General features: G+C 38.4%; 5 protein-coding genes across 5 annotated transcripts; 2 read left to right on the forward strand and 3 right to left on the reverse strand.

The window, feature by feature from the left end:
* Positions 1–48: 48 nt before the first annotated feature.
* On the forward strand, positions 49–4,861 carry LOC110417017 (transmembrane and coiled-coil domain-containing protein STS1-like). The gene is made up of 15 exons (XM_021429178.2): positions 49–287; positions 387–471; positions 554–1,036; positions 1,199–1,355; positions 1,460–1,609; positions 2,211–2,308; positions 2,454–2,545; positions 2,790–2,860; positions 2,937–3,072; positions 3,326–3,385; positions 3,476–3,561; positions 3,653–3,729; positions 3,821–3,891; positions 4,179–4,236; positions 4,335–4,861. The coding sequence occupies exons 1-15, from the start codon at positions 61–63 to the stop codon at positions 4,479–4,481; spliced, it is 1,998 nt and encodes a 665-aa protein (XP_021284853.1). The 5' UTR covers positions 49–60; the 3' UTR covers positions 4,482–4,861.
* Positions 4,862–6,132: 1,271 nt separating this feature from the next.
* LOC110416541 (glycine-rich protein) lies at positions 6,133–7,976 on the forward strand. Its single transcript, XM_089783666.1, is given in 2 exon segments — positions 6,133–6,417; positions 6,419–7,976. Coding segments are annotated over 2 exon segments (639 nt in total). The 5' UTR covers positions 6,133–6,172; the 3' UTR covers positions 6,813–7,976.
* Positions 7,977–8,775: 799 nt separating this feature from the next.
* Positions 8,776–10,631, reverse strand: BBX21 (salt tolerance homolog2). The gene is made up of 3 exons (XM_021428797.2): positions 10,068–10,631; positions 9,459–9,935; positions 8,776–9,302 (listed from the first exon to the last, which is right to left on the reverse strand). Exons 1-3 carry the CDS (start codon positions 10,254–10,256, stop codon positions 9,030–9,032), a joined length of 939 nt encoding a protein of 312 aa, XP_021284472.1. The 5' UTR covers positions 10,257–10,631; the 3' UTR covers positions 8,776–9,029.
* Positions 10,632–16,372: 5,741 nt separating this feature from the next.
* LOC110416123 (uncharacterized) lies at positions 16,373–19,025 on the reverse strand. Its single transcript, XM_021427972.1, has one exon. The coding sequence runs from the start codon at positions 18,529–18,531 to the stop codon at positions 17,251–17,253; it is 1,281 nt and encodes a 426-aa protein (XP_021283647.1). The 5' UTR covers positions 18,532–19,025; the 3' UTR covers positions 16,373–17,250.
* A 134-nt stretch (positions 19,026–19,159) lies between these two features.
* Positions 19,160–25,079, reverse strand: LOC110416122 (uncharacterized). The gene is made up of 8 exons (XM_021427971.2): positions 24,001–25,079; positions 23,760–23,920; positions 20,960–23,038; positions 20,816–20,867; positions 20,401–20,549; positions 19,916–20,002; positions 19,607–19,735; positions 19,160–19,439 (listed from the first exon to the last, which is right to left on the reverse strand). The coding sequence occupies exons 2-8, from the start codon at positions 23,829–23,831 to the stop codon at positions 19,359–19,361; spliced, it is 2,649 nt and encodes an 882-aa protein (XP_021283646.1). The 5' UTR covers positions 23,832–23,920; positions 24,001–25,079; the 3' UTR covers positions 19,160–19,358.
* Positions 25,080–25,221: the final 142 nt, after the last annotated feature.

The raw sequence follows: 25,221 nt of genomic DNA on the forward strand, positions 1-25,221 counted from the left end.
AATTGCAAAATCTGTAATGGCCTAGGCTTAGGGTAGTGAGATCAACGATATTGGTTAGCAATGGAAACATCGATTCTGTCACCGACGCAGAAGTACGCAGCCTCGGCTTTGTTCGCTCTTGCTCTTCACCATTCTCAGGTTCACCAAAAACGGCCTACGAATGCTCTCGTTTCAATGAAAGACGAGCCGATTGGTGAAGGCGCAAGCACCCATAAAACCCTTTCGGTCTCTGATAATCCCCAGCTCTGGATCCATGAGAATTCCGGTTTACTTTTGCCTGTCTTCAGGTTTATTACTGAAAAGTTTTGATTTAAAAAGTTTATTTTTCAAATCAGTAGGCTCGGATTTTTTCTTTTCAAACAATTTCTTTTTTTACGGATGTTTAGGTTGATGGGAGTGGAAGATCAAGCTTGGGATGGGCTCAAAGAAACCGCCGGAGTATCAACACAGGCGAGGCATCACGTCGGATCAGTATGTCCCTTATTAATTCATATCTAAATCTTGGAATTATGAAACAAGTTTATTTTTGAGCGTGATATTGATTTTGTCACAGTTCTTGACATTACTCTCAGAGGAAGCTTCCGAAGAAAGACGAGAAAAGGAACTTGCTTTACTTAAGGCTGTCGATGCTACAATGCTTAGTATAGAAAGCTCTCTCGTTGTTTCTGAGGATATTGATAGGAGTCGTGACTATGAAATTAAGTGCCGCGAGAGATACGGCTTTCACAAGACAGAGTTAACTGGTGAAGATACGGATCCTAATGGAAGAATTCAAAGGGCTACTTCCAATGTATCCGATGAAGAAGAAGAGGTTGATGGATTAGGAAGTAGAGTTTCTGAGAAACCAATGGAAGAGGGAGAATTGCTTACTGAGGAGAGGAAAGTAACGGTTCTTTATGAGCTTCTTTCAGCTTGTGTAGCTGAAGCCAGTGACAATGGATCAAAAAGATCATCTCAAACAAAGGGCTATGATGCTCGCCACCGTGTGGCTCTGCGTTTGCTAGCTACTTGGCTGAATGTCAAATGGGTAAAAATGGTTAGTATGCTTAAACTACTCATTATTCCGTAGAGCCCTTTGTGAGTTTTAAGTATCAGTTGTGAATGGCATTTGGTTTTAAACAACCAACTCCTGCTAGTGATAATGTGTTTGCTACATTTGAACCTTCTGTCTATCCATAAGAAGCTTTTAATATTGTAGGAAGCCACAGAGATAATGGTTGCTTGCTCTCTCATGGTTCCATTGATAAAGGAAGATGCAGGGGAAGTTGAAAAGAAAACGATAGCTGATTGGAAACGGGAAGGCATGATCGGTGCAGCTGCTTTAACTGGAGGAACTTTGTTGGCCGTTACTGGTGGTATGGAATCCATCAGTTTGTACATAGCAGATATTTCTTTCTCAAGTTTTTTCCCCCTTTTTTAATTGTATAAGCAAAGTCACCGTTGACCAATTTCATAACAGGCCTAGCTGCCCCAGCAATTGCACAAGGATTAGGTGCCCTGGCTCCTACATTAGGCAGCATTGTTCCTGCAGTTGGAGGTGGGTTTGCTGCAGCAGCTAGTGCTACAGGGTCAGTTGCTGGTTCAGTTACTGTTGCCGCAACATTTGGAGGTATTGATCAATGGGGAGTTGAATATGATTTTTTGTTTATGTTTGATGCTTTTTCATGAGAACTTGTAGTACTTGTGTTTATAACTGAGCTGCACAATGCAGGACTTTGGGTGTTATTCATTTTTCTTTTTTATTTTTGGATAAATGGTAACACTAGTAACAGTTTCATAATACTCAATGACATGATAAGGTCCGTCATTTCTTGCTAAGGTCTAATTATTAGATTTGACTAACCCTTCAACAGTAGACACCATTAGAAGTACGAGTGTAAAACAAAACGTTGTCAGTGTCCTGACTGATTTGTCAATAAAACAAGCTTACATATCATAGAAAGCTTTGGTTCACACTTACACCACGAGCAGAGTAAACAGCTCAAAACTATCAACCAACACTCATTTTTCCGTATAATAACTTTTAAGGGCTAAAACAATAGAGAATTTAACAATCGAATGCTGTAAAATATAACCAATTTACTGCCTAGAGTGCAGATTTAGTTATGATGTTAACCAACTTGCATTTTTTTCAGTACTTTTTTCTTTGTAACCGAAGTAATGTGTTTGGTGGATACTTTCATCACTAACTTACTCTCTACGTATCCCAGCGGCTGGAGCCGGTCTTGCAGGAAGTAAAATGGCTAAAAGAACTGGAGACCTTGATGAATTTGAATTCAAACAAATTGGGAAGAATCATGACCAGGGCGTGAGTTTTTATTCATTTATTTAGCTCTTTACATTTTTGGTTGCTTAGAATAGGCTACTTTATGACTTATTAAATGTTGGTTCTTTATCATGTTTGGCTCAATTCATGAATTTACTTACTGATTTTTTGTAACTGCATTTTTCAGTGGCTAGCAGTTGGAATCTTGGTTTCTGGAATTGTCTTTGAGGAAGAGGATTTTTTAAGACCTTGGGAAGATGATAGTGATAACTTGGAGAGGTCAGAAACTTATTAACCATCTTCCTTGAGGGATAGAACCTCTATTTTTGTATTACTCTTTCTACTTTTTTCTTTCTGAACTTGTGCTTAATTTCCCTTGTCTTTTCAATGTTCAATGTTCTTCCTGTTTTTATTTTCTTTGTAATTTAAAACCAACAACTTATTTGGTGTTTGGCCTTTCTATATTTTATTTTTCTTTCTGGCTTGATGGTATATTAATCTTATTAATGTATCAAATTCTTAGGTATGCGCTAAAGTGGGAGTCCGAGAAGCTGATTGCACTGAACATTTCAGTACAGAAGTGGCTTACTTCAAGTATTATTTTAACCTTCGTAAGCCATCTTTGCTAGCTGGCTAGGTATTTTGTTTGAAAACAAGCCCCCTTTTGCAGGAATTGCTTTAGACGTGATGCAAGCAGGAGCCATGCTGACTGTATTAAGTACACTTGTAGCAGCACTAGCTGTGCCAGTAGCTTTGGTTACCGCATCTAATCTTATAGACAATGTATGGGCGGTTGCAGCGGACAGGTTATCTTTTACTTTTTTGGAATGGATAACTTAGTGTAATTGAGATGGGTGATGGTAGAAGTTCTACATTTGATTAGATGTATATAATGCATGCACGCTGCACTTTTGTTCAACAACATTTTGACTGCCCAACATCTTCTTCCCTTAGTCTTCAAACAACGCCACTGACTTCTCTGCAGTTTTTCCCTTAAGCATTCTTGGAGTCTTTGCATCATAGTTGCCAATTCCTGACCTTTGGTATATATTGCCTCAGAACTGATAAAGCTGGAAAGCTACTAGCTGAAGTGTTGCTAAAGGGATTGCAGGGGAACAGGTAGTCACATGTATGATCATGTAAAATCTGATCTTTTTGCCCCATAACAGTAGTTGAGTTTTTGCCTTGGTTTATGTATACTTTTTTCAGACCAGTGACACTTGTTGGTTTTGCCTTGGGTGCCCGAGTAATCTTTAAATGTCTCCAGTGTCTGGCTGAAACAGGAGGAGATAATGGCAAGATCACCAATCACCATCTTTTTATCATTTTTATTAGTAGGTCGAATTGACTATTTGATAATATTTCTCTTCATCCATATTTCTGCAGCTGGACTTGTTGAAAGGGTTGTGCTTCTTGGAGCACCAATCTCAATACACGATGAAAATTGGGAAGATGCCAGAAAGGTATTTCTGATTGCTTTCTGGCACTAATTTTGTTCTTTCAACTTTTCTTCTTTCATAGATACCACAAATAAGATCTGATCCTGGTTTGCAGATGGTGGCAGGAAGATTTGTCAATGTTTACAGTACAAATGATTGGACACTTGGAATAATATTTCGTGCCAGGCAAGTGACGAGTCTATACTTAATTATCATGTCTTAGAATGGATGAATCTTAGGAAAAATCTTACACCATTGACCTATGGAAAAAAAATTCTTGTTTTGCTTATCCATAATTATGCAAGAAGAAAATGTTTAGCAAGTGTTGGGTAACTCACATGAAATAGTCAATACTTTGACTCCTCAAAGTGGCGTAAATGAAAAACTAGGATTTTCTTCCATGGATGATCATGATCTTGTTTGTATCTTCCTCTTTTTTGTTTCTATTACTAATTCCAGTCTCCTATCTGCAGCATACTTTCCAAGGGATTGGCTGGAATTCAACCTGTTGATCTTCACGGGATTGAAAATGTAGGTGCTCAGACTTTTTTCTTTTCTATTTTTTCAATTCCTTTTCAATTTCCATTGCACTGATGTTAAAAGACAATGAATTATCATTGGATTTGCAGGTTGATGCATCTGAATTTATTGAGGGCCACTCTTCCTATCTTTGGATGGCAAAGAAAATCTTGAGACAGCTTGATCTGGACTACTATTATCCGATTTTCAGGACCACCCACACCAAACCCCAGGAAGAGAAAAGCAAACATACTTAGTTTAGTGTTCATCTTTAAGCTTTCCTGCTAAAGTTTTGTCTGCTGTCCTCCTATAATATGATTATCTGTCTCTTTGGCTAATTACTACTTGATTTTGGAATAAAATAATATGCCTCTTCAAGCTTTGTTCTGACACGCAATGCAATTCATATCCATGACGTTTGGACTTCCATTGATGCTGGGTAAGAAGATAAGCTTGAATGCCCATGTGGTTAAGCTAAGCATCATTACATCTGTTTCTGCAAGGGCAGCTGCCCAACTCAGATGCAAAAAAGGAAATCTTGGTTAGTTAATCTACTCTTTATATAAATAATGCATAAACCGTTCAATCAGCACTGTCTGCAGCCTTTTGATTTTAGGCCAAAATCCTGACACTTGAGTGCTCTCCCAACTTGCTCATTTGCTCAATCATGCGTGTCTCTCATCGTTTCTCAGTTTGTCTGAGAATCAAGCAATCCATGTTAGGAGTTAGGACAAGCACTAGATGGTGGCTAAGGAGTAAGGAGGCAAGTAAGAAAGAAAACTTGAGCCTGAATCCGAACGTGAATGCCAGCCAGATCATTTTTTTTTTTCCTTTTAAATATGAAGTTGGAAACATGATGGCATAAGTGCCCTGCCCCTGAAAAAATCAATTTGTTCTGTACCTTATAAGGAATGCATTATCTACAAGAAAGATTACTGTATCCCCACAAATGCTATACTCAACTGCTCTTTCCCCTTTACACTTGTTCAATTTTCAAACGTCAAGGTGAAGCAAGTTTGGAAGCTCGCACCAAAATTGTTTGGTAAAGACATGCAGAGAATTGCCAATATGGTAAACAGATTCTCTGCCCAAGAACCAGCCCCCCTCTGTTACTGCCAAAACTATTTGATTATGAATGTCACATGTGAGGCTCACAAGACCATGAATTACCAAACTATGGGTATTAACTCAAAGATTGCTTAGCTAATTGCATGCAAAGGTTATAATTCCAAATAGTAAACTTTGACCAGGCAAGCTAGTTGGTTCTCTTTTGTAGGAGGCTTCTTAGTTCTTATCAATGTTCCTCTTGGTCTCTAGATAAGTAGATTTTTCCCACTTCTGAGTCGATCAAGAGCTGTATTGGTTAATTAATTTCAACCTTTTCATCAAAAAGCTGGTCCTTTTTTTGGGATCATTGCATTTGGGAAACAAAAGCTGAAAGCTTTTCGATAGTCAATCGATGTACCACTATAAGCAAATAATCAGCCACTACCCGAACTCCCTTCTTTTGGAAACATACTTCCATTTTTTCTTCAATCTTCCACAGAACTGTTTCATTTATATTGAATTCATGGCATGTCCCACTTCTCAGATCCATGCCATTTTATCATTAGGATTTAGGATACACTGACATTACCTCTAATTCTTGTTCCTCAGAGAGTCTCGGACGATCTTAAGAGGGGGACATGTGAGGGACATGTGCACGTTCCATGCAAGTGGGCGAGGCTGAAATATTTTGAGCTTTCCAAGCAGGCGCTAGTCACATTGCAATCCTAGGTGGGGACAAAGTGTGTCCGAAGGCATCTCATTCTTTAGTACTTTCAAGAAAAGAACAAGTAGCAATTGGTTGTTTTCGTTTGCGATAGAGATCTAGGTGTATAGCTTTAAACCGAGTGTATATATAGCAGGCACGTTTAGGCAACAGTGGCATCTTTTCAGAAACCAAAGGATGGAGACATTAGTAAAAGGTCGGCGGGTTCTGTTTTTTCTATTAGTGGCAATTGTTAGGCTGAGAGGTGATGACTTGGTAAATGGCACCACTACTATCAATTCTTCTTCAGTTCATGTCAAGCTTCCCCAAGGAAAAGACAATGTTGAAGTAAGTAACAGAACTTCTACTGAAGTTGTGCTCGATGATAAGAACAAAAATAGAGGACCATATTATAGAGGAAGGCAGGTGGTGTGGGGTGGTGGTGGGCGGTGGAGGCGGTGGAGGAGGAGGTGGTGGGGGCAGTTTTGGATGGGGATGGGGTGGAGGTGGTGGAGGTGGTGGTGGTGGAGGGGGAAGACGAGGAGGAGGTGGGGGATGGGGATGGGGAGGAGGAGGTGGTGGTTGGTATAAATGGGGATGTGGAGGAACAAAACCTGGAAAAGGCAAGGGAAGAGGAGGAGCAGGTAGAGGCATTCACAGTCATCAAGCGCGTAGGAAGAGAGTTTTCAACAAGGAAGATTATAAGCTAGGTGAGTTTGCTCAATGCATGGTTAGAGGAAGGTGCAGAGGCATGAGGTTGGATTGCCCTCTTCATTGTGGTGGACCTTGCGTCTATGACTGCCAACATATGTGCAAAGCTCACTGCAGACGCCCATGATTCCTTTAACCCTCAACCAATCTCTTAACCTCTTTTCTCATTCTTTTTACCACCCCCATCTTTTCTAATTTCTCAATGTGCAAATGTTAAGAAGAAGAACAATCCATTGAAGAGTTTTAACTAATGTTTGTCTTCATCATCATCAGGTTTATTTGGATTCTTTGAGTTGCTTGATATTTCAATGGGCTGAGATTTTGCATGTGTTCTTTTTCTTTCAATTATCTAGCCTTTTTTATGGAAAGCCTTTTTTTGGACAAATATTGCTCGCATGTTCATGTTATTAGACCCGATGTTCCTGTAAGAAAGAAGAGACTGTCCCGGTCCTTTCAGTGCCAATAGGACATGAGCCCAAATAACTTGCTTAGCCCCCATAGAACTGGCTCGACCCAAAGTAAAGTAGAAACTATTGGGGCCAGAGAGCAAAGAACCAAGAGTAAATTTGGGGCTAATGCCTAGATGAAATAGCTGTCACAACCGAAAGAATAGTTGACCCACTAGGCCAGTAGACCAGAGTCCTCCCTGCCTCAAACTTATCTATTTGTATATATCTTAAAGGTTTTGTACTGTTTTGAGTTGTTACATTAACTCATCGAGGAATCAATCATTTTTGTTTTTTTTTTTCAAATTTCTTTGGAAGGACAACCTCAGATTATTTTCATGATAACCAAACTTAATTTCGGTGATGGGTTTGTTGAATACGATGGGTAGCGTAGACTGTAGAGAGTATTGTGGGGGTTAAATCCTGAGAGGGTCATCAGCCTGTCTATTGGGCAGAACCGACCGCATCGACCCCTTCAGAACATTTAGAAAGAAGATGGTCAAAAGGCCAAAACTGCCATAATCAGGCAAATTAAGATGCTGATGTGATATTTTCATGGAAGAAAGGTGTGAGAACAAAGGTCTTTATTGCTCGTGTCTGAAGCCATCAAAAAGTGAACAAAATTGGCATGTGCGGTACCTGAATAAGAGACATGGGCTCTGCAACGGGGTTGGCTTTGGTAGGTGTAGGTTTAGGTTTGGTAGACCCAAAGGTAACCTTTCGGCAGCGGACCGGCATTCTGATTGACCGAGAACTTGTCATCTTTGAGCAGCCCTTTTTTTAGTTACAGTGTACACACAAGCACGTTCATGATGGTGAAATGACTAGGTTCATTGGTGAAAATCCTGAAAAGATTTGTTTGTTTTTCTTGTTTTTGGTCTTAAATGTAAGAGTAAACGGATTTACTACAGTGAATCAAAGCATAACATTCAAGTTTGTGTATGCTTTGTTTGAAACAGAAGTGTTATCTTTCTGAGTTATCTTTCTGAGTTATGTCTGTAAGAAATCAGAGTATACCGTAAGTATAGAAACTTGAACATGGGATTGGGAAGAAAATGTAGAGAAAGAGGAAAGGGAAAAGTAGCAGAAGTACCGGGAAGTACAACTGGAAGTCTGCAAGAAACCCTGACTAACAACTAGCCCTGAGTTCCGTTTTTTCCCCTATTTTGGTCCGCAGATTTCTACTAGTTGAATGAACTACTGAAATTGATAGTTATACCAATACAATCCCGAAGGTTTGGGCCTTTGGGGCAAGTTCGTCCCCACCAGGACACTGCAATCTTGCTTTAAGACAAAACCAGACCATCCCTTTTTGCCTGCCCCTCTCTCCTTTCCTTATCCGATCCCATCATCAATTCATCATACCCATCATCTATCTCCTGTCTTCTTTGTACCTTCTTACAATGCCTGTCAGGTTCCAAATCTCGGTAACATGATACGTCTCCCCGACCAAAAGGGGCGATTAGTTGTTCCCTTGACTGTCTGTCAATTTATGTCGCAGTTTCAGTTCAATTGCTCTCTCGAGGTTATCAGATAACGATATGTCATTTGCTAGATTCCCCACTTCAAGATGTGTTAGATTTCGTCTTTGCTCTGGCTGATCGTAATCTTTAAACTGGATTTGTGAACTCGAGATGGCAAAAATTGAAAAGAAGGAAAAGTAACCTTGAAAATTTTTCATTGATATTTACAAAGAAGTTGCGTTCTGCGAGTACACGACGAAGGAACAAAATGCTACAAGCAAACCGGCCCTGTCAGAGTAGGGGAAAAGATGACATTAAACTGAAATCACCTTTGCTAGAAATTCGAAAATACGAAGAAAAGGCAAAAGATGGGAACTTAAGCTCCTTGTCAAACTATAAGGGAACATGAGGATTTTGTACTTTGAAGAACTGATTCTACCAGAGAGGCCTAGATCTCTTAGAGCCAGTGGAGGGAGGGCTGATCTGAGGAACTGTAAATGCATCATCTGTCCATCTCCGGGTAGCTTTCATGCCTATTATTTCCTTTTTCTCCTTGAACCCAATTTGCCCCCCCATTGGTGAAGAACATTGGGGAGGATACAGGGGAGATGGTGACTGCGGAACCCAGAGTCCTAAACTTTCTGGTGAGAAAGAACTCATATTGCTCTCCAGATCAATATCGGAAAATGGCAACATGCCATCATCACTCTGACAAAATTAGATCAAAAAACAAAATTATTCAGATCCCAAAGAAAATCACATCATTCAAAAATCAAATCGCAAAAAGAATACATATTATATTGTGCCTTGAGCTTACTATCTAGAAAGGGAAAAACAATAGATCAATGATGGATCAATGCAAACCTTACAGAAACCAAAGGGGGGTGAGGAGGAATCAAGGAAGTCTTCGAAGTGCCAGCCTGGAAGCATCTCTATCAAATACTCAGATATGCTACTCGTTGAACCACCCCCTTCATTTGGTAACAGGTTATCTCCACCGCTCTTGTTTGTTACTGCTGCTGCTGCTGCTGCTGCTGTTGTACTAATGGGTAAAGACTTAGCAAGTGAAAAAGGATTCAAATTTGTTGGAGAAGCAGAGACAGGATTCTTGATCGAAGGTTGAGATTTGAATTCAGGAACAGAATCACAGCCGGTGGATAAGGAAGGGATAGAGGATGAAGAGGAGGATGTGTAGAGAGCAGAGGTAGCAGAGAGTTTAACCCCTGTAAGAAGAAACCTGTTATGCTTCTGGGTATGTTCGTTGGCGGCGTGAATTGGAACATCACAATCTCTGCATAGAATTGCCCTGTCTTGTTGACAAAACAAGAAAGCTCGTTTCTCCTACAATAAGACCAAAAAAAAACCCCCAAAATCTAGCAATCAGAAAACCAACTTCCACACAATTCTCCGCAGAAATAAAAGGTATAAAAACCATAATCAAAGCCAGATAGCAAGAAAGACGTAAAAAATAACCTGACAGATATCGCAGAGAGGGGCTTGTTTAGAAGAGGCAGGATGGAGAAGGGAAAAACGTTCGTGTTTCGAGGCAAGCTTATTGGCGTGGTGGACTCGGTGATCACAGGCGTCGCACAGGGCGGCCTCGTCTGCGGTGCAGAACACGGAGGCCTCCTCTTTGTTACACACGTCGCACTGAATCTTCATCTGTTTAATTTGTTTGATCTCTTTGCTCCCAATACCCGACCACTTTCTCTTTCTGAAAGAGAGTACTGTGTCAAAGACTGCGGAAGTTTGGAACCCCAGAAGATTTGTGAAGAGAGGGTTGTAAGAGTATCTGCCAAGAGTATACTATAGAATAAGATTACTGTGACATAGTGGGGGTTCATATTTCATGTTGTAAGGATAGAGATAGACATGGAAATATGGGCTGGTTGCTTCACTTTCTATGGTGATTTTTTTTGTCTCTCTCCCTCTTGTTTTGATTTTTCCAAGCTTGGGTTACAATGAAAACCTTTGGAAAGTAGAAATAAACAAATATCATACAAAGTGCTTTTATTCAAAGAGATAATCTATGATTCCACACACTTCTGTTTTTACCTCTCTTTTGTTACTTGTTTAATCTACTTTGTAAAGTGAAGCCATGGTTAGCTATTTGTCAATACTTTATTGGGTCCTGATGTACTTATTGATTCCCTTTTTTTTTTTCAATTAAATGTTTTGCATCATCATGGTCGTCATCCAATGAAACTTTTGTGCTTTATTTTTGCAACAGAAACACATGGTTACAGAGCCAGATAGGCCAATCAGGACTCATTATTCAATAAGAAAAATTTTGGGTTTGGGGGGTCGACATGAGATGGGAATTTCATTCTAAATTCAATCCCCATTTCAATGGAATAAAGCTTTTTATTGATTTGTTGAATCCCCTCCCATTTTTGTAGGATGTTGCTTCTGAGTTTCCCTGTAAAGGGGACCACGCTCGCTCTCTCACCATGCTAGTTTTGTCAGTTACGCTATCAATTCTTAAATTGCTTCAAACCCATCTCTTTCATTGCTGTGATGAATCTTATACCAAAGCCATGATGAGAAAATTTCTTTCTGAAATAGTTGAAAAAAGAAACTACTGAGATGCTGTAAGGAATATGGCAATCTTACTCCTTTGACTTCGTACAAATTAACCTCTATCATGTTCTTATGAACCATTTGCTATCAAAGCACTAACTGATCTACATGCAGCATCGATTGGCCACTGGTCAATTCTGCAAAAGGAAATGATCAGTCGTGGGACTTGGATCCCATCCTGATTTATTAACAAGCAATATTCCTTCCATTTTTTGCCCTTTAGCATCTTCTTTTCTAAGAGGCATTATCATCTATTTTAGGTTGCACTCTATTCTAAGAATCTAAGTTACATCAATTTCTAGAGTCTAGGACCGCCTTCTCAAATTTTCCTTTTCTTTCCTATTGACTTAAAGCTATATGCATTGAATTTAACTTATGTCAGCCCTTGAAAGGAAAAAGAATGTTTCCTTTCTTGTACTTTATAAAGCGTCAAATAAATGATGGCCCGGTTCTCATGCAATCGACTACCAATCCTTCAAAACTCATAGACAAGTTTCTTGGGTAGAAGGGTATGTTAGAAGAAGTCCAAGCTGCAAGAGAAATCAAAGACTAAATCCCAACTTTTTCTTAAATAAAATGATAATAGTTAGACCAGTTTTTATGTTAGGGCTTTGATCAGCATATATATATATCATTACAAGAGTAACCCTAACCTTATGCATGGTCACGATACTAACCTAGCCATGTATTTGAGCAAACATAAAGTATGAGGCGCAAAACATGGAAGTAGCTAGTCTCAGGTTGGCCTTTTAGGGGAAAAAACTTAGATCCGTACAACTTACCCTCCCTCTCGAGACGGGCAAAAGTATCTCGTCGGACCTTTTATCTCTCAACGACTTTCTTTGTAATACTGTACACCGAAGCAAAAGTATCTCGTCCGCCCTTTTATCTCAACAACTTTCGATGTAAAGTGTACACAGAAAGCAAGCATGGGGCAAAGCATTGGGTTTGACAACTTCGAGGGAGGTCCCGATTCTTGATACGGGATTGTGGGTTGCCCTCATAATGGAGAAGTTGTGTCAGCTCATGGGCGACCAGTCCCTGTTCCAATCTCCACCCCCCTCCCCTCTCCTCCTCTTTATTGGTCACTTCGACTCCATAACAATATACATGTAAAGTCTAGATAAAGCAGATATTTTCCCTCAGCTTCATTTGTCTTTTTTAATTTCCCCTCTCTCTCTCACTGTCTGTCTCATCAATCAAAGGTGGTGGAGATCTTTAAAAAGAAGGGATCAATCAGCAACCTGCCACGTGCCTCTATTATTGGAAAAGGCTTGAACAGGAACAATTTAATTGAGTCATTATCCTTTATTTTATATGTTAGGAGAGGGGATTGCATGAAAAGTGGTTTCCTCTCTCGGGGTGGTGTACTGATGTGTTTGACCAATATCATATTTATTATTATTAAAAATGGAAAAAATGTAAAAAAAAAATAAATAGTAACACTTGTTAAAGTTTTCATTGTATAAAAGTACATGTTATATCAAATTAATTAGTAGTAGCTAGTTCATTGTCCTGCATAGATTTATTTAGGGAAGAATCATTTACCATTAACATATGCAAAGCAGGAGCAGAAGTTTTCTCATTGGCAAAGCAATTCCAATAAGTCAGGCAGGCCCATGCATGTCAAACAACAATTGGACCATACGTAGAAATTGTTAGCAAAACAATGTATGGATTATTCCCACAGAAGCAAGAAAGAGAGGTGTGGTGGGTCAGATATGGATATTATTAACGTGCAATGGAGAAAGCAAAACGGGACAAACAACATATTTTTTTTTTAGCTTTCGAAGATATATATATGATCATATTCATATGAATGAATAAATATCATACGTATACTTTGTATGTAGGAATCTTGAGGGAAGAATGAATAAGCATAACATAGCCTGAGAATAGGGAATGGTCGGCATCACACTGTGGAGGTGATAAGACACGAATATAATTTGCCCTTTTTTCTTTCAATCCCAATTCTATTCACTTGGACTAAAACAATGGCTCTCATGAACCCAGGAATAGTACCAAAGGCAAACTTCATGTCTATTTTATAGAATATTTTGATCATGCCGGTTATTTGATAGCTTCACAAATGCTTTTCCTGTTTTTTTGCTTTCGTGAAAATTGATTCTTAACCCGTTAGAGAGAGGATGGATTCGAATTCTTTTAATCATTTCTGGAGAAGATATTATTACGAATTAAGTAATATTAAATGATCAAACTAAAATTATAAGCTTTTATATCACTTCAACACAAAAGGAAAAGGCTTCTAAGTGTTTATTCCTTCTTGAAAAAGGGAATAAGGGAGTGTCTTGATCGGTTCCTACATTTTACCTAAGGTCAGATGTGAATTTTAGGGTTATCTTATATGTATTTGGTTCACTTAAAATTCATATTAATATACTAGAATTAATGCAAAAATTAATAGTGGATCAAGGCTTGGCTCGTGTTGAAGACACCCCACCTTTTTCTCAAGAATTTATTGAGACCTTAAATCAAGCCCCCATAATACAGATTAACATGGGTCATACAGTACGGACTTTTCCATCAAAAACTCAAGGATTTCCAGGAAAAGCACTTGTTTAACAAATTAAGTACGAAGTTTAATTGATCAGGAGATTATACAATTCAAAGAAAGTGGCTATAGCATTGCTTATACAAGGTTTATTGAAACAATTAGGATCAATGGGTTGGCCTAGCTCAGGACCAGGACACGACACTCCAGTTAAGCTAATAATATATTTCAAATACCCCATATCATATACATAGTTAAATTATTCTTTATATGATATGAGCTTGACACCTTTTCATTGATTTTGTCTTGGGGCCGTGTGTTTCTTGCGAAGAATTTAACAGTAATTAGTAGTAAGTTGAAGGGTCATGTAACTTAAAAGCAATTGGCAGCAATATTTGAGATATTACCAAATAATTTTAAGTTCAATGTATGTCTTAAAATTTCAAGAATATGCAGAAACTCGCCTGTTGAATAGAAGGAAAGTGAAGCAGAAGAGAATATTCTAGGACTGCCTTTAAACAAAAAATATGGGATGGGAATTTGGGAAGGGACTGGAGGAGTATGGGGAGCAAAGATCTTTGGTGGCAGGAGGGGTTCGATCCTTCATTATCTTCAACGTTAATAATGAACATAGGATGCGTTGGATGAGATGTACCATTGGCCAGGATGAAGGGTTTTCTACCGACAATGGGGTTCCCCACTTGGCCAAACCCCACACCCCCTTGCCCATTTGCCTCTCCAAGGGCTGTTTGGCCACAAATTTAACATCGTTCAGTGTATCCCCTCCTCCCTGTTCGACTCAAAATATATATAGTTGCAAGCTAGGCCAACAACTTCTGCCTTAAATGATGGCAGCTTGACTGAGGAGACGAGCCAAGATTTGCATAGATTTGGCATCTTGAAAAAAATTTGCAGATGATATATGACGTATACATCACTCCCAACTCATCTTAAATTACGGCTTAAATGAGTTCAATTAAGTTTACTCCAACCTTTGCCTTACAAATTACAGAATAGAGATGTGGTTCTGTGACTCAAGGAGGGAGTTAGGGATACCTAAACTCAAAACGACTCTGTCATCTGCTCAAAGCTTAGTCAACTTGATCAGGTTTCTGATTCTGACTTGTCCCATTCATTCTGATACCTGAAGGTGTAAACTACATCATAAAGGTTGAGCCAACATTCTTCTCGCATTTAATACAATTGCAATGAAGCTTTTAGAAAGGTCCAGATCTCTATGCCAAACTAGATAGAGGCTGGGGGAAAGCTTTTATTGCATCGATGGAGCTGGAATTCGGGGTGGGCACCGTCAGTAGAGATCATCCCAGATCTAACCATACCATTAATTTTTTGATGAGTAGGACCACTTCCTTCAAAGTAAAATAAAAACGAAGATGACCACTGGCGTTGAGAGTGCCTAAAAAAGATTTGGAAAACGATGCTATACATGTATGGGAAGCCACAATTAATGTACCACCTTCTTGCTTATGAATTACTTCCGGGCAACAAACTCTTGAAGATGACAATATTAATTTCAAGGGATACTGATGGACACCGAAGATTGTTTTGATTAGTTTAAGGTAGAGTTGAAGGATGATTACGTTTTCATTGTCAATCCTGATTTGAAACAAAACCATTTAGGCCTTTTACCATGGAAAGATTGTCTTGTTCGTCAAACGTACCATCGGCAACCTGATAGACATGGCCAAGCCTACTCGACGCTTTCTTGCTGCGAATGGAACTCTATTCCTCCTCTTTCCCCTTATTTCCCTGTCTTTAGAAAAGCAACACTTTTCCAGGGAAGATCATCAGAATTCCTGGCTATTCCTATATTAAGTTTTTGCAGATGTCAATCGATACCCGACCATTGTTGATTTGTCTGGTCAATTTTTCTTCTACGGGAACTCCGGCTAGGAATTCGACAGTCTCAATGGGCCCCCAATATCTGAGTAAGCCTTCAATCTAGACTCAAGAGACAAAGTCAATGATGGGCCAAACTTCACTTCTCCAGAAAGCAGAAATTGGAGCTAGGCCTAGATAGTGGCCCATCCAATCTATATTGCATGAGGACTAAAAAAATTGTAAAGCTCCACACAAATTTAGTTTTATTTGTTTAAATTTTGGACGATTTTCAACAGTTTAACAACTAAACCATGCTCATAATAAATAAATAAATAAATAAAATCATAGGGATTTTCAACATTAAACTCAGGATGGAAACGTGTCTTATCCTTATCCTTGAGATACCACTGCTGAATATTGATTATTCCAGAATCCTTAGGTATGGGTTTATTTTATTACTCTACATTGGATTCTTTTTCCTCCAATGTAAAATAGAGACAAAATTCATCCAGGAAAGCACTGCTATAATAATATAAACTCATGACAGAAAATGAAGTCATCCTCATAAAAGAATGGCAAAACCAATTAAGAAGGGTCTTTAAATGCTGTGTACCAGTAAATATGAACAATGCACATGGAACCACTGCATTGCAAAGAGCTTGCTTTTATAAAATGATCTTGATGGCAATGTAATATTAGAGTTTATATTTTATGCCCTGTCATTCTATTGGTGTATAAATTCTATTCATTATTTGTGAATTATATTCGTTAATAAATAAATTTAATAATTAAAAACCTTAAGAATAAACATTCATAATTCTAAATATAAGCACAATACATTGATAATATGTCAAATATAAATCCATAATATTATTTGTCGACAACAAATATTGATTTGCATTGAAGAGAGGGAATCATATGGAGATCCCTCCGAGGAGAGAGAACATGAAATTATATCAGAATTGATGAAGAAATTTATGAACATGATTAATACAATATTGAGAAAAATTACCTTTAATACATCCATAATTTGGAAGTCATCTTATTATTATATAGTACTGCTGTTGGCTTGAAAAATGAAAACCTTGCTTGTAATAACCTTCAGTTTCGTTCTAAAAAACAATGATGTCAATGCATGCCTGCGGGGGATGGCTTAGACCAATTCACATGAGAAATCTCAGCGTATCAGCACTATCGTCGTTAGCCGGTGGGAAAATATTCAAGTAAACATGGTTTCCCTTTCTTTCTGACGATGGTGCGCAGTTTCCAATGTGCACTTTGCGAGCAAAAGAATCAACACCAGGTGGCGGAATTAGTAGAATAGTAACAGCAATTCTACAATAATAAGCGAAGTCATTGCTTTTCTCCTTTCCAAGACAATGCTTTTGTGAAACACAAAGGCGAACCTGCAACCTGCAAGTGCACAAGCCCCAGGGCAATTTACTCCAGTTTTGTAGTTTCTCTTTGGGTCGCTTTTGAACTATAAGCCTTGAAACTTTCAATCGACGCCTGAGCAAGATTGGTTTGTTCACCATCTAGAATTGTCAAAAATCGAAGGAGGGAAAAAAAAAAAGAATAAAACTGGAAAGCTAATCTCTTAAACAACATAGTAAATTTTCTGCTGTTTCTCTCAAACTTGTAACCTTTCGCACTAAAAATATAGGTAAAGACAAACTAGGGAATAATGTTATTACTATAATACAATTCAGGGTTACTTTGTTTCTAAGGAATTGCAGGCCCAAAGCTCTTACAATCCACCAAGGATTTCTGATCCCCACCTTGGCAGAAGAAGAAAGCGTCAGGACACCGATACAAGCAATTATCCGCCAGGCTGACTTGAGCAGAACCCGGTTTGAGACCAAGCAAAGGTCCTGGAATTGGCCCGAACAAGTAATTCCCACCCAGCAACAGCCTCTCAAAAGACGAAGCATTGGTCCCGGATATAGCAGCTTTGAGTGCATACTGAGCCGGTATCATACCTGTGAACTTGTTATGCTCCAAAGATAAAGCTGCAAGCTTTGGCATCGAAGCCATGAAAGCTGGCAAGAAACCTTGAAGCTTGTTGTAGCTTAAATCAAGAGCTATTAAGTTACTGTTTAACCCCATGTCACCAGGTACTTCTAAATATGAAAAGTTGTTGTAAGAAAGAGTAAGCTGTTCCAGGGACGGATGGTAAAAAAGAACTGATAATATTGCTCCGGATAATATGTTGTGACTGAGATCTAGAACTTGCAAAAACCTCATATTCTCGATGTTATCTGGAATATTTCCTCCTAGTTTATTGTTTCGAATTGAGAGCTCGACAAGAGATGCTGGCAGTGTTGCAGGGACTCCAGCGGATATATTGTTATCACTAGCATCTAGGAAGTAAAGGTTTTTGAGTGAACCCAGATCGGGAAACTCACCTGAGATATCGTTTTGTTGGATTTCAAGTCGTCTCAGGCTTGTTAGATTGTTGAAGCTTGAAGGAATGGGTCCATGGAGATGGTTGCTATCAAGGTAGAGTTCTTCAAGGTGAGAGAGGGAGCCAAGAATGATGGGTATTTCACCAGAGAGTGAGTTCCTAGACAGACCAAGTCGACGCAAACGAGTTAAGTTGGAGAGGGAGTCAGGAATTGACCCACAGAACAAGTTGTCCGAGATGTCCAAGGTCTGTAGATAAGGGAGGTTCCATGAAGTTGAGGTGAGTGAACCAGAGTAACCAACAGGGTCAATGGTGATCTCAGTGACTCGAGCATAACCAGAGACGACTCTATCGCACCTGAGCCCGCAAGTAAAATGCTCTGTGAAGATGTTATCACATGGGTCCAAGGAAAAATCCCATGAGGTCAAGCAAGATCCGGGAGCAATGGACAGGTGGTCCACCCCATGTTTCAGATCTTTGAGTACTTGTACATCAGCTGGATATGTTCTAGAGTTTGCAGCAAACAACAGCTTCGAAAATGTGATCATGAAAACAAGAAAACGTAGACACAGATAGAGGGTGCTAGAGAGTTTTGGCATTTTCTTCCCTGTTTCTTCTTTCCCCTCTTTCTGGTGGCCTGGGATTTTTCTTTGGATCTGAGATTGAAATGTGAGCCTGTGAGTGAGGGAAAGGAGAAGTAGAAAGAAAGTGGAAAGTGGAGAGCTTAGATGAAGAGATTTGATTGTATGGTACGGCTATCATCGGATTTGTTTTATACTGTATATATATTACGAAATGATGTAAGCTTTGACCATCTGCGAGATTTTGCAAGAAACGGTCGAAGCTGACCAGTATGTATGAAGCAAAGCAAAATGATTTTTGACTCCCACCATCCCTATATTAATATTGTTTTCCTGGATTTCATGTGCACTCCTGAGTTTGTAATTTGTAATTGAAAATGATTCTCAAAACTTGTGAGAGAAATATTTGTTTTAGATCTCACAAGCTATGACGCATCTCTGACAACCTGATCACACGAACAGAGAGGGTGAACAAGGACGACGTTTAATCTTGCGGATGAATGCCCATAATTCTGATGAAGACAAAATACAACGGGCTTATATTCGATTCAATGTAGTATTTAACTAGACCAAATAATTACCAGGTTTATATATCTTCTTTAGCACAGTGTAAAGTGATTTAAGTGAGATACGAGTTGAATTTCAATGAGAAGACAAAAGAAATTAGTAAAATTTTTCTTAAACTTGTTGTAATTACATATACAATACAGAAAGTGTTTTTCTGTTTTGTGATGTTAGTGGGAGCAATTGCCTCAATTGTAAATCCGCCTCTCCCCCATAAAGTACAAGTGTCTAAGAGCAACTCCTGACAGAGTCCTCATATTGAACATGGGGTTCCAGAGTTTCTAACATTTCTTTGTGGCACTAGTCAGATATTGCTTCACACAAGTTTGGTTTGTCTCGAAGATGAATGGCATTCCCCTTATCTGCAAAATACCATTTACAGCCCGTCAAGATGGTTCATATATCCAAACATATCATAGCTTTATAGTTCTCTAAACATTCATAGCGCAAGTCGGATACAAAAAAAAGCAGGTTAACTGCATCACAGGATGCATGTTGCAAATGTTCAAAAAGAAATGAGAAACAGCACCTCAATTAAACAACTGGAATTAAGGATCAGGCTCTGTCCAGGAGCTACTTCCTTGCTATTTATCGATACTGAACACCTGCCGAGATTTTTAAGATGGAAAGATCCATCTTCTTCCAAGTTGATAATTGCCTGAATATATGAGAGGAACCAAAAAAGCAGTACAACAGGTTAATGGGCAACTATTTACGTGGTAACTATTTATAGCAATAATGGTTTGACTGTTCTTGAAATGCTCAGAGAATAAAGACAAAATAAAACATATGTATTATATAAAATACATAAATATACCCAAGTCATAGCAAATCTTACCTGCCGCCTTGATACTTTATTAGCGCACCCTTCTCTTCCCAAGTCAATGTCAACAACAAAATCTTCTGTTGTTCTACCAAGTAAAATCTACACAAACAAAATTATAAAGTATTACAGAAAATTTGATCATCAATTTTAGTTTACTTATCTAGGAAGAAAAAACTACAATCTCTACTAACTTCAGAAAGCAAGCTCCAAAAAGGAAACCATGGAATTTTGTTGAAGTTGTGTAAGTGTAAACTTTAGTAACTCCATGATCCCAATTAAGCGTATAACAAGAATAGTGACAAAATACTAGACAGTTCCTTGGACAATATAGTTTCCTATCTAGGAATAGTCTTTTATCCAGTGTTTGGCTTAAAGCCTTTAAACAAATATCAATAAGCACTTCACAAAGCATAGCTTTTTAACTGGACTTGGTTAAGGGGGTAATCACTCAATCGAACATAGCATTATTATAGCAAATATCATTAGCTTTAGAATACCTCAGGTTTCTTAATATAATGTTTGGAATGGCGGCCATATAAAATGGCAAAGGCTCCACGCGATGCGATGGCCCTTTGCATATAAGAATGGGAACCCTGCTCCAGCCTTATAATTGCTCTTTTAGTGACCTCACGCTGATATCTAGCAACTGCACAGGGAAAAGTAAAAATTATCTTCCATGTCTAGAAGACTTATTTCAGAATCAAATAAGAAAAAATCAAATTTGAACTACTTGCTACAGGTGGAGATGGAGAAGCAAGATAAGACATAGCCCCTTTTTATCTCTTCTCTACATGCTGACAGAAGGAGGTGGACCATAACAGTAACTCCATGCATTACTAAACTACTAGAGCAGAACATTGACAGATACAGATACAAGTTAGCAATTTAAAAATTCGTGGGTTGACATATTACCTTCCTGATCACACAAATCTTGGTCATCTGGATCCAAGTCCATATCAAGGATCTGGTTCATAAAGTAATGAAATAACATGAATAAAAGGAGTCAACAATAATGACAATAATAAAAGTGACAACCAGTAGTAGTTGAAGACATACCATTGCCTCAGTATCTGAGAAATAAGGAACATCATCATCACTTTCAATCAGTAACTCCTCCAGATCTGGTGGTGGAGGATCAATAACTGGTTCAGGAGAAATAATATCCATGGATCCCACCTCTGTACTTGAAGCTTGGTGATCTCTAATCATTTCTGGAGGATCCATTTCTTGTTTAATGGCAGAAGAATTCACAAGTGGATAGCTGTTGTGGCCATCAGAACAAAGAGCTGGTTTCTCTATTAAAGAATCAACTGAACTATGAATCCGATGCTTTCCCAGTAAAAATTCTTCACTCTTTTCCTTTGTCAGTGTAGGTGGGAGAGTGCCTTCACTAACATTTATGGAATTAATTTGAGCTGAATTATTGGCTAGAAGACCATCACTTCTGGGTGCTACACATGGGGAATCCTTGCATTTAACTCTGCAATCACTAATTGGATGGAGTTGACCCATTTCTGCTATCATCTTTGATGCTTTCATTTGAGGAGACCCATGAGATTGCCCTGGATCTTTTTGATCTCTCTGGCCAAGGAGGGAACCTCCCTCACTAGTTTTCTGACCCCCAGAAAAATCATTCACACATGCAGATAATGGATTGCTGGCTTCTTTGAAATTCCGTCGTGTTGCAGAAACTACCAATGGGCACAGCTGTTTGGCAAAGACAACATCTTCGTTGCATGGAATTTCTGCATCCTCAGTGTTTAATGTGCAACAAATGATGCCATTAGTCAGTTCAGGGAACTGACTGTCTGAAGTTGATGCAGAAGAAAGCATCAGGACCTCTGAATTGCGAGACACAGGCCCATCCACACTGCAAGATCCTGCAACTTCATCCAATTCTCCAAGACGTGAACAAGACACTTTTCCAAGATTATCTGGAGTTTCTGATGTCATCAGTTCTGTTAAATCAGCCATCTGATCTTGATCAACATTATTTGGTGAACTTGCCAAAAGTGAGCTCAGACCATCAAAGTAAGACTTATCAATCACATCTTTTGCATCGACATCCATGAAAAAAGGTTCATCATTCATAAGGGTATTGGTTATTTCCACCAAATAACCTTCTGTATTAGCCGTTTGATTTTCCAACTCCTCACATGGTATTGCTGATTCCAACTGGGATCCTGTATCAACAACATCATGTCCTGATACACGATTGCTTTCAGCAACATCATCACCAGGAAGTGCATAGATATCACCTGCATGCAGGTCTTTTTCCCCACAACCATCACCTGTAGGAATAGCAGATGCAGACAAGCCATCATGAGCTCTCCAGATTGACAACCCACACTCCACAATTGGTGAGTTGAAGACCTGGTTACCCTCAAGCTCAGAGCAGATATTCTCTGGGTCATTGTTAATTTGGTCAAATGTAGATGAAGGTTTTACCATTAAATCATTAGACTCAAACAAGCTGTGCACAGGCAATTCCTTGGGTTGATGCAATTCCTCAATGCCAGAGCCACTCTCAACAAGAAACTGATTCTCTCCTAGTATATGAGGAATTTCCTTATGTATTTTAACTGGCTCTGCAGGAAAACCATCATCATCTTGCTTAAGAAAGCTTGTCTGAAAGCCATCCGTTGTGCACCCATCCCTGGTTCCAGCACCACCATCTCCTAATATTTGCGGAAAAGAACAGTGCATAATATTCTTATTTGTTTCTTGAATTCCAAAATGATCTGAGATTGGATTTCCAAGCATGCAATTACCAGGTAGGCTCTCATCTTCAATCCCAACATAGTTTCCATCATTAGGCACAATAAGAAAACTCAGATCCATTGAGTTAAAGGGCTCATTCCGAATTCTTTTACGCAATGCATAGTAACAGCTACGAACACTCTCAGACTTTCTCTTCCCAGACAAGCTTCTATTATCTTTTGGATTTCCTGTTCTGCCAAATCTCAAAGACAGGGTAGAAGCAGAACGTTCAAACTCAATCATGCGAGATGAAGCCTCCTCAGAAACAACCGGATCATAAAGGAGAGAATGCCATCGCTCTTGTAGTTCTCGAACAGTGAATTTTCTAGAGAATTGCACTGCACCCTTGGCAAGAGATTCCAAAGAAGCACCAGCCTGCAAACAGATAAATAGAATGAAACAGGCTTCACAACTTAGAAACATAATTTAGAGGACAATAAACAACAAAAGGAAATTCAATTAGTGTGAGGTGAGAACTACATTCTAACTGCACAACTCAGATCCCATTTTCCAGTGTTATCAATATTCATGCAGTTGCATAAAGTTGCAACTTGTAGTATCAGACCAACCACAAGCAATCCACTCTATTGATAGATTTTACAATAATACACCTCTGAAACAACAACAGAATAATCCTCTGAATCAGATTCCCAAATTTTATAAACGTAAATGCAAGAATCTTCTAACTCTTTTAATGACAGACGCCTTATATTGTAAACAATTCCTGCCTCAACACAATAAACCCAGAATTTCAAAACCAGAACAGTGACAATGCCACACATCCACAAGACTAAAAGAGACATTTAAATAAACCCTGCAATTCCAACAACTAAAATAAGAAGATAGAAGGGGGGAGACAATACAAAGGCATTAGCATTCAGCTACTAGAAACAACAAAGAGAACCCAATTTAGCCATGAGTGTATAGTTCCTTCCACGTTGACAACAAATACAAACACAAGAGAGTTCGAATTGGGGGTCACAAGCAAAAGCAATTCTTGAAAACAAGAACAGCACCGAAAACCCAATCGTTAATTTTCTCGAAAAATAAAGTTCATTAAACCAAACAAGAAAAGGAAAAACGAAAAACTAATTACCTCAATAGCGTTCTTCAACAAAAGGTCATCTTCAGGTATCCAAGAGGAGACGACTGGAGCCAGAGCCCCCATCTCCTTGGAGCTCAACCAACCTCTCCCTTTCTTTTTTTCTACTTCCTCTTCGCACGATTTCTCTCCCGGAAGCGTCGTTTTGGTTCTCTCTGAATGAGAAACATGAAAACAGCAAGAAAAAATAGAGCAAAAAAAAAAAAAGACGAACAGGTGGGGTTTAAGAGGAAACCTAAAACTAAAAGCCAGAGAGCATGAAACCAGGGTGGTGGGGTTTAGGGAGCAGAGAGAGAGGGGCTACTGTCGAACGTGGGGACAAATTAGATTTGGTGAATGTCTGTTCAGCTGACCGGTGATTTCACGGATTTTCCGTCAAATCGGCGTGTGGTAAAGGCGTGTGCAACTAAACTAAACCAACCTAAAACCTTCTTTTCGGGCCTTTGGGCATTGGCAGCTTCTTCTTCTTCTTCTTCTTCTTCTGTCCTCGCTAAATTCTTCAGGTGACGGCAACCGTATTGGCTGTTGGTCGCGGCGAAGCGTATTTGGGTTGACCGTTGACTCAAGAGTCCATTACCCCTACAAAAATAAATACGGACTAATTATTAATTAAATTTACCAGAAATTTTAAAAAATTAAAAAAAAGCTTAATATAATGTTATTAGTTAAAGAAAATCCTTATCATAATCAAAGAAATATTTTTTTCTTATATTTGCATTAATAAAAGAGAAATTGGCATGTGAGGAAATTTAATGCTTTCTTTTTTTTTTCTTCACTATAATAATCTTTCTTTCAATATTTGAAGAAATATTCAAATACAATATCTTATTCTTTCTAGAGTTGTATTATTCATGAACTCTTTTATAATAATTCTTCTTACCACTCGTTAAAAGACTAAAGAGCCACTTTTAATATGGAAATTAATTTTTTTTGTCATATAAAACTTATTTGATGTGTCAGAAACTTTATACGAACAAATTCGAAATAAATTTTAAATCATAATAAAAAAACTTTATTGTCTAATATTATTAGATGTCAATCAAGTCAAATTAAGTATCCGGGATTAAGAAATTATAAAATACAAAACAAATTCTTTGATATTAAAAGTGACCTTAATAATGTAATTTTCTAAATAAACAATAATTTTACAATTCGTTATCCAATGAAACATATTTCAAATCAGATTTTTATTAAAACAAAACAAATTTCATTACGCATGAATTTCACAAAAATAAAAAGTTTTTGACATTAAAGATTTTTATTTTATTTATCATTTTACAATTTTTATAATATGAGGTGCTTTTTTTTTATTTTATTAATATTATTGTTCTTTTTTTCAGTTAAAGACTTTTGTTTGGGCCTACTGTTCTAATATTGGGCCAATGGGTCAACTTTTTATATACACAAGTTGAAAGGGCAAAAAAGAGGAAACAGCCCATGGGCTTAGCAGGTCCAG

This window comes from Theobroma umbraticum, unplaced genomic scaffold (assembly GCF_002168275.2).
Source record: "Theobroma umbraticum cultivar Fairchild unplaced genomic scaffold, ASM216827v3 scaffold_51.0, whole genome shotgun sequence".
NCBI classification, from domain to species: Eukaryota; Viridiplantae; Streptophyta; class Magnoliopsida; order Malvales; family Malvaceae; genus Theobroma; species Theobroma umbraticum.

What these genes read in the sequence shown, in the direction of transcription:
- LOC110416122 (XM_021427971.2), bottom strand. Translation starts at nt 23,831, where the DNA reads ATGGGGGCTCTGGCTCCAGTCGTCTCCTCTTGGATACCTGAAGATGAC. An exon ending in TGTTGAAGAACGCTATTGAG is followed by an intron (nt 23,039 to 23,759) that starts GTAATTAGTTTT and finishes ATCTGTTTGCAG; the next exon opens with GCTGGTGCTTCTTTGGAATC. An exon ending in ATTCCAGTTGTTTAATTGAG is followed by an intron (nt 19,440 to 19,606) that starts GTGCTGTTTCTC and finishes GGTATTTTGCAG; the next exon opens with ATAAGGGGAATGCCATTCAT.
- LOC110417017 (XM_021429178.2), top strand. Translation starts at nt 61, where the DNA reads ATGGAAACATCGATTCTGTCACCGACGCAGAAGTACGCAGCCTCGGCT. An exon ending in GGAAGAATCATGACCAGGGC is followed by an intron (nt 2,309 to 2,453) that starts GTGAGTTTTTAT and finishes TGCATTTTTCAG; the next exon opens with TGGCTAGCAGTTGGAATCTT. An exon ending in ATCTTCACGGGATTGAAAAT is followed by an intron (nt 4,237 to 4,334) that starts GTAGGTGCTCAG and finishes TTGGATTTGCAG; the next exon opens with GTTGATGCATCTGAATTTAT.
- LOC110416123 (XM_021427972.1), bottom strand. Translation starts at nt 18,531, where the DNA reads ATGCCAAAACTCTCTAGCACCCTCTATCTGTGTCTACGTTTTCTTGTT.
- BBX21 (XM_021428797.2), bottom strand. Translation starts at nt 10,256, where the DNA reads ATGAAGATTCAGTGCGACGTGTGTAACAAAGAGGAGGCCTCCGTGTTC. An exon ending in CTCTCTGCGATATCTGTCAG is followed by an intron (nt 9,936 to 10,067) that starts GTTATTTTTTAC and finishes GTCTTATTGTAG; the next exon opens with GAGAAACGAGCTTTCTTGTT. An exon ending in CCCCCTTTGGTTTCTGTAAG is followed by an intron (nt 9,303 to 9,458) that starts GTTTGCATTGAT and finishes TAATTTTGTCAG; the next exon opens with AGTGATGATGGCATGTTGCC.